Source organism: Notolepis coatsorum, assembly GCF_963971535.1.
Source record: "Notolepis coatsorum genome assembly, chromosome: 6".
NCBI lineage: Eukaryota > Metazoa > Chordata > Actinopteri > Aulopiformes > Paralepididae > Notolepis > Notolepis coatsorum.
Genome location: NC_140170.1, coordinates 53,987,824 through 54,002,826, shown reverse-complemented (window position 1 = coordinate 54,002,826; position 15,003 = coordinate 53,987,824). Strand labels below are relative to the sequence as shown.

At 41.1% G+C, this 15,003-nt stretch overlaps 1 protein-coding gene across 1 annotated transcript in view; it reads left to right on the top strand.

The window, feature by feature from the left end:
- Positions 1-6,470: 6,470 nt before the first annotated feature.
- LOC311230101 (kelch-like protein 25) overlaps positions 6,471-15,003 on the top strand; it is a 120,072-nt gene continuing 111,539 nt past the window's right edge. The window contains 1 exon segment of the mRNA XM_084316258.1: positions 6,471-6,693. Within this exon segment, the coding sequence (XP_084172384.1) occupies positions 6,512-6,693 (182 nt within the window). The 5' untranslated portion in view covers positions 6,471-6,511.

Below are 15,003 nucleotides of genomic sequence, written 5' to 3'. Positions count from 1 at the left end.
TCAGTGCTGTAAAGTTTAAACCTTTTTAAATCGCAGACAAACTAAACACTTTGCTTCCATGAAATATTGTAAGCCGTCATTTGAGGCTTTATAAAAGCAGCACAATGAACACAAATCTGTCAGTGCCGAGTCCGACCTCATCTTAAATAACAAACAGCATTGATTGTTGTAATTAACAAAGAGAGGCAGAGTTGATTTTGCAAAAAGAAATTAAAAAAAAAAAAATTTAAAAAAATATTATTATTATTATTATTATTTTTTTTTTATTTTTTTACATAATCGAATTTTATTTTCATATTCGAATCCCATGCCCATCGAACGAAGCTTCGAAGTATTTAAGACAGCCCTAATGAACAGCTTCTTGAGGGTAGATATGAGTGGATGAACTGCTGTACACAGCATCTTCACACTATCATTAAATGCATGTAATTTAGACTGGTTGGAAGTTCAACAGAAGGTCTTCTCTCATATCCTCTTCTCTTCTCTCTTCTCTTCTCTCATCTCCTTCTCTTCTCTCTTCTCTTCTCTCATCTCCACTCTTCTATTCTCTCCTCATCTCCACTTCTCTTCTCTTCTATTCTCTCCTCATCTCCACTTCTATTCTCTCCTCTCCTCTCATCTCCACTTCTCTTCTCTTCTGTTCTCTCCTCATCTCCACTTCTCTTCTCTTTTCTCATCTCCACTTCTCTTCTCTTCTATTCTCTCCTCATCTCCACTTCTCTTCTCTCTTCTCATCTCCACTTCTCTTCTCTTCTATTCTCTCCTCATCTCCACTTCTCTTCTCTTCTCTTCTCTTCTCTTCTATTCTCTCCTCATCTCCACTTCTCTTCTATTCTCTCCTCTCATCTCCACTTCTCTTCTCTTCTCTTCTCTTCTCTTCTCTTCTCTTCTCTTCTCTTCTCTTCTCTTCTCTTCTCTCCTCTCATCTCCACTTCTCTTCTATTCTCTCCTCATCTTCTATTCTCTTCTATTCTCTCCTCATCTCCACTTCTCTTCTATTCTCTCCTCTCATCTCCACTTCTCTTCTCTCCTCTCATCTCCACTTCTCTTCTCTTCTCTCCTCTCATCTCCACTTCTCTTCTATTCTCTCCTCTCATCTCCACTTCTCTTCTATTCTCTTCTATTCTCTCCTCATCTCCACTTCTCTTCTATTCTCATCTCCACTTCTCTTCTATTCTCTCCTCTCATCTCCACTTCTCTTCTATTCTCTCCTCATCTTCTATTCTCTTCTATTCTCTCCTCATCTCCACTTCTCTTCTATTCTCTCCTCTCATCTCCACTTCTCTTCTCTCCTCTCATCTCCACTTCTCTTCTCTTCTCTCCTCTCATCTCCACTTCTCTTCTATTCTCTCCTCTCATCTCCACTTCTCTTCTATTCTCTTCTATTCTCTCCTCATCTCCACTTCTCTTCTATTCTCATCTCCACTTCTCTTCTATTCTCTCCTCTCATCTCCACTTCTCTTCTATTCTCTCCTCATCTCCACTCCTCTTCTCATCTCTCAGGGCTGTACAGTGCGACATATATGTCGCACGTGCGACACTGACGTCAGTCTGTGCGATGAAAGGATTGACTTCAATAGCACTGGTGCGATGGCCCGTGCCTGGCGAAAAAAGAAAAAAAAAGTGACTCAGTAAATTGAATGGGCCACGGCGCCACGCTATCCACTTGGTACTTGTAGTCTTGTGCGATTAAATACAATGTCCCTTTTGCGTAAGACTCCATATATCAAACACCAAATCCCATAATCCCTAGCGAACAATATCCCTGCGAGTTGCGAGCAGTGACTCATATCCGCTCGGCTCAGCTCACAACACAGCAGGTGAGCAGGACTCGTCTCAGCAGCGTTTGGAACGCGGACATTGAAACAGAGCTAGTGGATAGTGTTGTCGCGACCCAAAACAAATCCCTGCTGTTTTATTCGGCAACGGGTCAAATGCATATAACATGCTTTGCAATCCTCGCGTCATAAAGTCCGAAATGAACGTTACGTTAGCATGAGCTAACAACAAGCTGTTCATAGCCATATAGAGAGAACAGCAGACGGGCAGAGTGAGGAGGAGGGGGCAGACATTCTCCCTTCTCTGTGTGTGTGTGTGTGCGTTTGGAAAGATCACATGAAGTCAGACAAGTATATTATATTGATAGTAAATGTACTGAGGGTGGACAGATAATGTTGATATTTAAACATAAAAAATACAATACAAAATAAATGTATTCATGATCATGCAACATAAAACGGTTGCGTGTTGTGAGTTCCAAAACATTTAACTTAAAGTTTAAAGCTCAATATATCAAAACGTGGCACTTTACAGTGAACAGGAGGTCTATGTGTATTAAAAACAATAGATTGTTTTTTCCTTTAAAAGTCTGGAAGAGGTCAAAAATAAAAATGTCAAAATGATATTTCCGTTGCCTTTTTTGAGTTGATCTAAATGTTACTGATTGTGTTAAATGGGCTTATGTTATGATATCGTCTCATATCGATTGCAGGCACCTGCATCGTATCATATCGTGGCATATATCAGCAAATATCGTATTGTTGTCCAAAGAATCTATATCGTATCGTATCGTGATGAAACTGGTGATTCCCACGGTCCCCACCCCTAGTAGAGTTCATACACCCAACACCAAATCCCATAATTCCTTACACGTAACGTGTCTGGCTGTGTGACGTCAACTTGTCAGCATAAAATGACAGCCAAACATGGCACTGCAACTAAATAACACAAATACAATAGGCACATTTGTGACTGTTACAAATATAACACATTTTATACTTGTGCTACAAGATTTTGGCCTGTGCTACAAAACGATCAACCTCTGTAGCACCAGTGCTATGTGCAAAAAAAGTTAACGTACAGCCCTGTCTCTTCTATTCTCTCCTCTCATCCTCCACTTCTCTTCTATTCTCTCCTCTCATCTCCACTTCTCTTCTCATCTTCTCCTCTCTCCACTCCTCTCTTCTCTTCTCTTCTCTTCTCTCCTGTCCTCATCTGCTCCCCTCTCTTCTCTCTGTGTGTATCTCTCTACATGGTTTGCTGCCCTGAATACCTAAACACTCTAGTCTTGACAGAAACACACACACACAGAAACACACACACACACAGAAACACACACACACACACACACACACACACACACACACACACACACACACACACACACACACACACATGAACACATAAACACACACTAACCCCCTGACACAGTGCCACTCTGACCCACAAGACTGCATGTCAGCAAATACACACACGCACGCACACACGCACAGTCGCACACACACACGCACACACACACACAGCCAGTAGTATAGTTGCTGAAGCAGGGTTTCTAATCTCTTTGTGTTGTGGTTTCATCAGCATTCAATAGAAACCTCCAATAGAAACCTTGATTAGAACCTCCAATAGAAACCTCCAATAGAAACCTTGATTAGAACCTCCAATAAGAAACCTCCAATAGAAACCTTGATTAGAAACCTCCAATAGAAACCCTCCAATAGAAACCTTGATTAGAACCTCCAATAGAAACCTTCAATAGAAACCTTGATTAGAACCTCCAATAGAAACCTCCAATAGAAACCTCCAATAGAAACCTTGATTAGAACCTCCAATAGAAACATCCAATAGAAACCTTGATTAGAACCTCCAATAGAAACCACCAATAGAAACCTCCAATAGAAACCTTGATTAGAAACCTCCAATAGAAACCTCCAATAGAAACCTTCAATAGAAACATCCAATAGAAACCTTGATTAGAAACCTCTAATAGAAACCTTGATTAGAACCTCCAATAGAAACCTCCAATAGAAACCTTGATTAGAAACCTCCAATAGAAACCTTCAATAGAAACATTCAATAGAAACCTTGATTAGAAACCTCCAATAGAAACCTCTAATAGAAACCTCCAATAGAAACCTTGATTAGAACCTCCAATAGAAACCTTGATTAGAAACCTCCAATAGAAACCTCCAATAGAAACCTTGATTAGAACCTCCAATAGAAACCTCCAATAGAAGCCTTGATTAGAACCTCCAATAGAAACCTTGATTAGAAACCTCCAATAGAAACCTCCAATAGAAACCTCCAATAGAAAACCTCCAATAGAAACCTCCAATAGAAACCTTGATTAGAACCTCCAATAGAAACCTCCAATATAAACCTTGATTAGAACCTCCAATAGAAACCTTGATTAGAACCTCCAATAGAAACCTTCAATAGAAACCTCAGATCGAAACCTCCAATAGAAACCTTCAATATGTTCCATATGTATTTAATACAGGATACAGGTATATAACCATAGTTACACAATAACTGGATATATAATGTTCATAAGGACAATAACTGGATATTTAATGTTCATAAGGACAATAACTGGATATATAATGTTCATAAGGACAATAACTGGATATATAATGTGCATAAGGACAATAACTGGATATATAATGTTCTTAAGGACAATAACTGGATATATAATGTTCATAAGGACTAACTGGATATATAATGTTCATAAGGACAAGAACTGGATATATAATGTTCATGAGTCAATAAGAGTGTTGTGCTGTGCGGCCTGTGATGAGAAGTGACGGAGCAGCACTTAATGAAGCTGTAATGGTCACTTAGTGGTGGAAAGAAAGGGTTGGGCTGTTTTTAAAGGTCACCATGATCTGTACACAAACTGAACGCCCACCGCTGACATAAACCACATTTCATTCTTACAGGACTGAGTGAGGACTGTGTAACTAGGAGATATGAGGACTGTGTGTAACTAGGAGGGATATGAGGACTGTGTGTAACTAGGAGATATGAGGACTGTGTGTAACTAGGAGAGATATGAGGACTGTGTGTAACTAGGAGAGATATGAGGACTGTGTGTAACTAGGAGGGATATGAGGACTGTGTGTAACTAGGAGGGATATGAGGACTGTGTGTAACTAGGAGGGATATGAGGACTGTGTGTAACTAGGAGAGATATGAGGACTGTGTGTAACTAGGAGGGATATGAGGACTGTGTGTAACTAGGAGGGATATGAGGACTGTGTGTAACTAGGAGGGATATGAGGACTGTGTGTAACTAGGAGGGATATGAGGACTGTGTGTAACTAGGAGAGATATGAGGACTGTGTGTAACTAGGAGAGATATGAGGACTGTGTGTAACTAGGAGAGATATGAGGACTGTGTGTAACTAGGAGGGATATGAGGACTGTGTGTAACTAGGAGAGATATGAGGACTGTGTGTAACTAGGAGAGATATGAGGACTGTGTGTAACTAGGAGAGATATGAGGACTGTGTGTAACTAGGAGAGATATGAGGACTGTGTGTAACTAGGAGAGATATGAGGACTGTGTGTAACTAGGAGGGATATGAGGACTGTGTGTAACTAGGAGAGATATGAGGACTGTGTGTAACTAGGAGGGATATGAGGACTGTGTGTAACTAGGAGGGATATGAGGACTGTGTGTAACTAGGAGGGATATGAGGACTGTGTGTAACTAGGAGGGATATGAGGACTGTGTGTAACTAGGAGGGATATGAGGACTGTGTCTGTGTGTAACTAGGAGGGATATGAGGACTGTGTGTAACTAGGAGAGATATGAGGACTCTGTGTAACTAGGAGAGATATGAGGACTGTGTGTAACTGGGAGAGATATGAGGACTGTGTGTAACTAGGAGAGATATGAGGACTGTGTGTAACTAGGAGAGATATGAGGACTGTGTAACTAGGAGAGATATGAGGACTGTGTGTAACTAGGAGAGATATGAGGACTGTGTGTAACTAGGAGAGATATGAGGACTGTGTGTAACTAGGAGAGATATGAGGACTGTGTGTACAGTAACTAGGAGAGATATGAGGACTGTGTAACTAGGAGAGATATGAGGACTGTGTGTAACTAGGAGAGATATGAGGACTGTGTGTACAGTAACTAGGAGAGATATGAGGACTGTGTAACTAGGAGAGATATGAGGACTGTGTGTAACTAGGAGAGATATGAGGACTGTGTGTAACTAGGAGGGATATGAGGACTGTGTGTCACTAGGAGGGATATGAGGACTGTGTGTAACTAGGAGAGATATGAGGACTGGGGATGTCCGATATTATCGGCCGATATCGGTATTACATTTTTTTTTAACATTTCTATAACCTTTATTTACCCAGGCAAGCAAGTAAGAACAAATTCTGGTTTTATTTATTGTCAAAAGTATGCATAATGTTGTGTTAATTCCACAACAAGAGATATGTAATGTTAATTACCTGAAATTATTAAATTTTTTGGGGCGGGAAACCCTGCATATATCGGTATCGGTTGATATCGGTATCGGAAATTAAGAGTTGGACAATATCGGTATATCGGTATCGGTAAAAAAGCCAATATCGAGCATCCCTAATGAGGACTGTGTGTAACTAGGAGGGATATAGAAAAACACACATCAGTGTAACCTGACCCCCTTGTCCTCCTCCTCCAGTCGGAGAGATCGTCCCCGGCGACCCCCTGGAGCCCGGTGCGGCCGCCATGTCGGTGAGCGTCCACGAGAACAGGAAGTCCCGCACCAGCACGGGCTCCATGAACGTCTCCCTGTTCCACAAGCCGTCGCACCCCGACAGCGTGCTGACGCACCTCAACGCGCTGAGGAAGCAGTGCCTGTTCACCGACGTCACGCTGTGGGCGGGAGAGCGCTCCTTCCCGTGTCACAGGTTCGAACCCCCCCCCCTCCCCCCACCCGTGTCACAATTCATCAAAGAGAAAATGTTTAAATGTGCATCTTCATGTAGTGGAAATGGCACACTGCTGTCAGACTCCTGATGTTAAAGGGGCATTTCACCAAAAAACAATGCTGATTTATTTTGCACATCATCTCACACACATCAGCTCAGTGAAATGAGGAGGTAGCAGTCCCTATAAGACAAGGTATTGCTATTTTTTCATCTCACCCACACAAGGGCTGGCGACTCACACCGCCCCCCCCCCTCTCTCTCTCTCTCTCTCTCTCTCTCTCTCTCTCTCTCACACACACACACACTTTTGAGTCAGAAACAAACATAGCGCTGCTGTCGGGACAACCTCAACTAAATTTATTTTATATTTTTTTTTATATAAATCAACTCCGTAGATCATCCTCGATATGTGTGTGGGTTTTACAAAGTTTAAACAATGGGAAAGCATTAAACCGATCATCTGTCTAAACCTCCTAACTCTATTCACCCTCAAATCTGTGTTCGTTTTTTTCATCTGCTGAAAAGTTGGGTTTTTGGAGCGATAGTATCAATGAGAGTATCAATAATACAAAACTTTTATTTAATAAAAAAAAATGTAAACCTTAACTCAATCAGCGGCAATCACGAGTTTACTCGCTATTGGCCGCTGAGCGCCAATAACGAGTTAACTTGTCTTTAGATCGTTTTTTCTTTTTTTCGATTTTAATATTCTATACACTCTCACGGACCTCTGTGTTATCATTGGAACTCATTCTGAGACCTCGAGAGTGCAATGTCGGCCGAATCCTGCTAGGTGGCAGTATCGCCTACCCTTTGAAGCCTTATTTCACACTGTTACATTTTATTTGATGCCTTCATGATGAAACATAATACCTATTATATACCTTTGATTTGGAAATAATATCGTGTCCAGGCGAGCAACGCAAATGACTTTCGCAAAATGCACATAGCGCTCCATAACTCAGCTTTCAGGAATTAGCCCGGATCACTCTGAAACTATACAATATTCACCACGGGATAACACGCAAACGTATACATGAAATTTAAAAAAAAAAAATTACATGTTGGACGAGAGATAGTGACTGTCAAATGAGCCATAGTATTGTCTCCATAGCTATAATATAGAATATAGATATAGCTCTGCAAACATGAATGAATGAATGAATGAAAACTTTATTTAACAGATTGCAGAATGGGTACAATACAGTACGGCTCAATACATACAATTGTTAAGGGGATGCAGACCTGAGAAAGACGTTTGTCTTGTTTCCATCAGGGTCCCCCATTTTCAATTCATATAGACATATATGACATACATGACATACAGATAGTCAGTACTGCTACATCTATACATTTATGACATACCAGATTTGCAAATACAGTACTTTTTGTGATACAGAAGGAGTCAAGAAAAGGGAGTATATACATTTGACGTAGAAACTGTACATTGGAGGAGGTTGGGTGGGGGGGGTTGGGTACATTGGGATATTGACAACCATACTGGGTAATTTACATTGGAGGTGGTTGGGGGGGGGGGGGCGGGGGGCACACTGTATAAACAAGTAACACTGTACATTGAGGGGGGGGGGGAGGAGACACTGTACAAACAAACACAATTGTACATTGAACTATTGACAACCATACTAGGTAAATGACTGTACATTGGAGGGGGTTGGGTTAGGATATTTACAGGGGCCAGTGTTGAATTGCAGTCTCCCGTAGGTGTCCCTTGAGAGAGGTTTTGAAAGTGGGTAGTGATCCACATTCCTTTACAGCTTTGGGTAGGGCGTTCCACATCGTGACGCATCGTGAAAATGCGGCCCATTGACTACATGGATGGGGATAATCGCTGGCGCTGAATGAGTTAATCTTGCGTTAAAAAAAATACTGCTGTTAAAAGAATTGTTTGACAGCCTTAATTAATAACATAATATATATAATGTGTGTGTTTGGCAGGGCTGTCTTGGCAGCATGTAGCAGCCGGTACTTTAATATATATATATATATTCACACATACATATATAATAACATATATAATATATACAGGGCTCGAAATTGCGACCAAATTGGTCACATATGCAACCGAAATTGTATCTGTGCGACCTCAAAATATAATTGGGAGCATTCGTGCGAGTGGAAATAATTGTTCTGGTGCGACCTCCCCCCCCCCCCCCTCCTCTTGTTCACGCACACACACGCTGCTCGCAGTGCCCTCCGCTCTGCGTGGTGCAGTTTGTTACTTTGTTTACAAAAAGTCCCGGCGAAGAGTGGTTGCAAGAGGAGGCAATACATCCAACTTGATTACGCATCTACGGGATCATCACCCAGTGCTATTAGCCAATTTCAAGGTAATGTTGTCTTGTCTTGACGTGGTGTGCTGTTATCTGAAAATAATGCTCAATGCACGAAGGGCTAACGGGGACGTTAGCCCTTCGCTGACTGGGATTTGCCTGGAAAGTAGCGTTAGCCTAGCTAACGTTAGCTACAAAGCTAACGTAGCTAATATACAAAGCTAGTATATTTGGAATGAGCCTGGGGCTGGATGTTTAGTTTTGGAGTTCAATGTGCCGTTAGCATGTGCTGGTTAACTTGACTCCAACCGACTCATCCATAGTGTATACTAGCTTTGTAGCTAACGTTAGCTAGGCTAACGCTATACACGTAGCTAACGCTACTTTCCAGGCAAATCTCAGTTGGCGAAGGGCTAACGTTAGCCCTTCGTGCATTGAGCATTATTTTCTGATAACAGCACACCACGTCAAGACAAGACAACATTACCTTGAAATTGGCAAATAGCACTGGGTGATGATCCCGTAGATGCGTAATTGACCTGGACTGAAAGTGACTAAATGCTCACTGTTACAAAGGGTCAGATTAAACCGAATATATATATTTATTGCTTGAGATCCCTTGTATAATATTTGTATATCGTTTGATATCCCTTGTATATTCTTTGTATATATACACGGAATACCCCTTTACCTGGGTACAAACCAGACCATAATATTCGTTCTCTTATTGGACAGCGACCCCCAGGGGCCAACGGCCATACCCCCGATGGCAAGTTCAAAGGCAACGCCAAGGCATGTCTCAACATGTCCAGGTTTGCGCAGTAATACGAGACAGAACTGAGGTTGGCACTAGATTATTCACCTTACGTATAAATACGTCGCAGGTGGATACAGCAGCACTGAGTATCCTAAACGTTGAAGCCTTCACCACGATACAACGTGCCGTGAAGTGGGCCTCTTTGCCCCTGAATAGAGCCTTGAGAACCGCGTGCGAATATATAGCTAAAGTGTTAGAGTTTAGCGCAGTATCGTTGAGTTCGACTTATTCTAATGTGAAGTAATAGTCTATCATTTATAGTGTATCGTGCGGCTACCGTTCTTCAGTGACCAGCATTACCACCGGTTCGTCGTACCTATAGCTAGTGCACTTATCCAGGCTGGGCGGCCTAAACTCGTGCCACCACCCGAGGAGTCCTAGACGAGAACCGTTGGATATGTACACCGGAGAACCTACACCGGCGAATGCAGAGCCTTTTCTGGCTGGATTATATTGCTTTGGTACCGTGACTGCTGGAGCAGAGAACCGTCTACCCCACTATCGTGTGGGATCTACCCCTGCGAGGAGCACCCTCGAGCCCGCCTCTAGGACCAGAGGCTGGCTAGCTTTCATCCATGCTGTCGGGCATACTGGATTATAGCTGTTGCTTTGTCTGCGGACCAAGGGAGTACTGCACTGGCTCCTGTATCTGGAGCCTCGTTATTCCGCGTTGACCCAGACTTTGCACCCGAACATTCCTCTACCCTGCCGGCTTACAACCGGAGGGAACCCCCCAGTGTCTCCAGCTGACTACTAGTGTGCCTTATGTAATTGCTATGCTACAGGTGGCGTCAGTTTATACCCATCTTACTATTCTCATGGACTTACGCTCTTGACTTACTTTAAGTGTTCTTCGCCTTACAAGCGCGAGTATAATTCTCAATCTGTAACCTACCGTTGCTTGCTCTAATAATAATAAATACCTCTAACTAGAACTTTGTGTCATTGCCGTATTCTTGTGTGGGTGTTCACCAGATATATTCATGTACTGTATGGCCAGTAATTAAAGTACATAACTAAGTAGTGGTTTAATAATACCATACTCTCAATACAGTCAGGGAATTGTACCCCTCAGTTACACTCACTTAACACATTGGTCGCCAAAATCGCTTTCCAGCGTTATTGGCCGCCATGTGTTGACCGCCAGGATCGCTGTACAGCGTTTTTGAGATCAATATTAAATTTTTTCGCCATGGCATTCATAATTCATATACCCACCCCCGGTGCTGCAGCTGGACCTTAGATGTGACTGCAACGACGGCTCAATACCGCCGCCTGGTGGATGGTCGGGCAAGTTACACTCGCCAACAGGATGTGCCCATCAGTAGGGCTGCCGCGGTATTGATTTTTTCCTTACCGCACAAATTTGCGAAGCTATTCAAACCGCTGCGGTAACCAAAAAAAAAGTTTGAATGCATTTATTTCTGTAGTAGTCTATTCTTTATAGCATATAGCCTGCCTCTAGTCTAAATGTCTATCTTTAGAGGATGACTTTGCAGCAGGAATATTGTTTGGGATTCGGCAAGCAGGCATTCGTTATTGAAAGTGAAACACAGACAACATAGGCTACTGAATACTGTTTATTGACGCTTGCAACTGGCAAGAACACAGAACAAATTGTTCTTGAAACTAAATGTGCAAAGTTATAAAATACAAATAAATCCTAAAGTGCACAATTTCATTGCGGCAATTTATTGAATAAAGGCCACCGTTTAAAAAACAATAATGAAATAATACAAGGTCTAATAAATTAAATGAAAAGCCATTTTCACATTTATTCTCTAAATTTTTGCCGCTATATATGGAATAAACAATGCCTTGAACATAGCTTTTAAATTAACATAAGGCCACACCAATTATTGCCAATAGATGTAAAATATGCTGTAAAAGATATAGCCACTTAGCCAATTATACGTTATTCTGAGACGATAATTAATCTGGATCTGGATAACCAAGGCACAGATTTTGTTGCGGCAAGTAGCGTTATGTCGGGGACATTTATATCTATAGACTGGTGTATTTTTCGTCCACGGAAAATGAAGCCTCTAATAATAATTATTGCCAATAGACGTAAAATACGCAGTAAAAGATATAGCCACTTAGCCAAAAGGTTAAGCTAAAAACGCAGACAATGCCACTTATTTCAAATACGTTCTTTGAGATGAAAATTCATACAGTAACTATTTATTTTGTTAAGTGTGTGGTGGGCCCGTGCTTTGTTTTCAATCTGATGTGTGGCAGGAACGATTACAGTAGATCAAGCATCTGGGCAAGAATATTGCCTCTTGATGCCTCAGTGTAAAAAGGTCACGGTGCAAGATGAGGATTTATATGCCCGCTCAGTTATATTTGCCCTACAAATATATATATGCGGTAATTATAAATATATAAATGTAAATATTATTATTATTAACGTACAAATATATATTTAATTAAACTGAAGCATTTCATTCGTCGTGTTTCCTCGCATCACATTTATTTTCTTGCTGCAAATGCGGCACACTGCCTCATCTACATTCTTAGGCTTTTTCTCTTCATAAGGCTCAAAGCCAAAGTGTTCCCAAACAGGTGAAGTAACATTCGGTTTAGCTACAAGATCCATGTTTACTTTTGAGTTGATTGAAGAGCAGAATTCAAAGCGAAAGCTTTCAGTATAGCAGCAACGCACATGCATGGGGTTCAATGAGATCAGAATGTTAACTGCGCAACTGCGAGTGGAAATTATATTATATATTATATATATATTATAATAATAATAATATATTATAATAATATAATAATAATTATTATACATTTTTTAAATAAAATAAAAAAACAGCGGTGATGCGTAACCGTGGCAGCTCTACCCATCAGTGCATCGATGAAACTCATCCGGCAGTCCCATCTCGTTGCAGGACTCCCAACAGACACTATGTACATAATGCATCGCTTTCTAAACTTAATAATCTATATGATTTCGGCGTTTATTGCGACATACAAACCGGAAATGGACCTAGGCGATCGGCGTCGTGTACTTGGGATCTTTCACCGCCAGTCTCATTGACCCACGGTAAGAGGAATATAACGTTATTTTCAACCCGATTTGTGCGTTTCCTTGTTTGCAAACCATCTGATCAATATATCCACCCAACCTACATAAAGCATTTACTGATGATCGGGGAATTATAAACGACCCCCCCCCCCCTTTCCTCCGCGCATGATGAGGCATAATGTATACCGATCATATACATTTGAGTTTTTTGGTGTAGCGTGTATGGGGGGGAAACATCAATCGATAATCTATATAATGCGTTTGGGCCTATAACTAGTGTTTTTGGAATTATAGCAGAAAAGATTCAAAACATACTTATATTCTAGAAGGTATTAACACAACAATGTATGAATGAAAAAGTATAACGTTCCCACATCCTGAACGATAGATAATCGATGTTGAATGGGCCATAGTAATGTCAATATAGAAATAAAATTTTAAAAGTAATAGCCCTGCAAAGAAGGTAAACATCTCCATAGGCTTACAGCGCTGGCAGAGAGGGGCATGAGATTGGCATAACCCCCGGCGGGCAAAGTGTTAAGACTGAGTGTATTTATTTTATTTAAGTTTATTTGGAAATTGTAAGTATTTTCTATATAGAATAAAAAATTCTTCCAATTTCCAAATAAACTTAAATAAAATAGAATTCCTTTCTATTATATTATAAATACACTCTTAACACTTTGATTGCCACTCACGAGTTTTCTCGGATTTATAATACCGTACTTTTCGCACTATAAGCCGCACCTGACTATAAGCCGCAGCAGCTAAATTGAATGATGTGTACATATATAAACCGCACTGGACTATAAGCCGCATGTGTTTTAATGTTTAATTACCATATGTAAGGAGTGGAGCCTGCGGCTTAATTTGACTCAACACGGGAAACATCACCCGGCCCGGACACGGAAAGGATTGACAGATTGATTGCTCTTTCTCGATTCTGTGGGTGGTGGTACATGGCCGTTCTTATATTGAGCTTTAAGTTCCCACCTCTACAGAGAATGACTCCCACCTCTACAGAGAATGACTCGCATTGGGACACAATACTGTCGGACAAATAACAATAATTAACTCATTTACAAGTTGTATTAAGTAAATAAGGGAACAGATAAATAACATTTCAATGCAGTAAAAAAAGCAATATTTCGATTTTCTTTTGTCCACATATAAGCCGCACCGTTATATAAGCCGCAGGGTCGAAAAATGGGGGGGAAAGCCGCGGCTTATAGTCCGAAAAGTACGGTAGTTATGTTGAAAGCCACTCACGAGATTTCTCAGATTTTTTTTTTTTTTTTTTTTTAGCCATCTGAAATCATATTGCATCACGGGAGCCTACCCTAGTATACCCAAGAGCCGCCGGCGATCAGATGTGGAAAAAAGCACCCCCTATCGTCTCCCAGATGACATCAGGGATTTTGGAATGGACTCAATGAAAATGGATGGGGAAAAAAATCCTGTACTCCACATTTTCCAGTCCACTGATGCAGCCGGGGTTACCAGAGTTCATTATGGATCCTCTGAGCGCCGCGGATCATGAATTCTACTGTATACACGTTAGATCTATACACTTATCGATTTTTTCGAATGGTGATCAGGAATTGGAATATACCAGTTGGATACCATCTGATGTCAGGTAAGGAATCTATGTTATCAGTGTTAGGATAATCAGACTCATTTTGATGAAGATATAAGCTGTTTTGTGAAATGTCCTCTATCGGTTTCACTGTCAAATCCATGAGGAAATGAACACGGCTATTATCAGCGCGCGGCTGGAATGGGCGTGCGTGTACGTATAATATTGATCATCTAGCGTTTATTTGAAAACGATTAATAAATAGGCCGACAAATATCAACGTTCTGGAATATTCCAGTAAAAGACGATTATCATAGAATGGCCCAGAATGGGCTGTTTTTTTACCTCAAAACGGGTGCTTTTCAAAATGCTCTCAAACGGAAATGAAGCGATAAAAAACCAATCTGCCTTGACAGCACTGACTGGAAAATGATTCTTTGATAAGCGACGGGCAGATTAGACACATAGCCATAATTTAAAACATAGATTAGGCGATATTAACGTTAACATTAAAGTGCATGGTGGCATTCAAGCGCTAACTCTGGCGCCACCTGGTGGCACTGAAAGTGTTAAG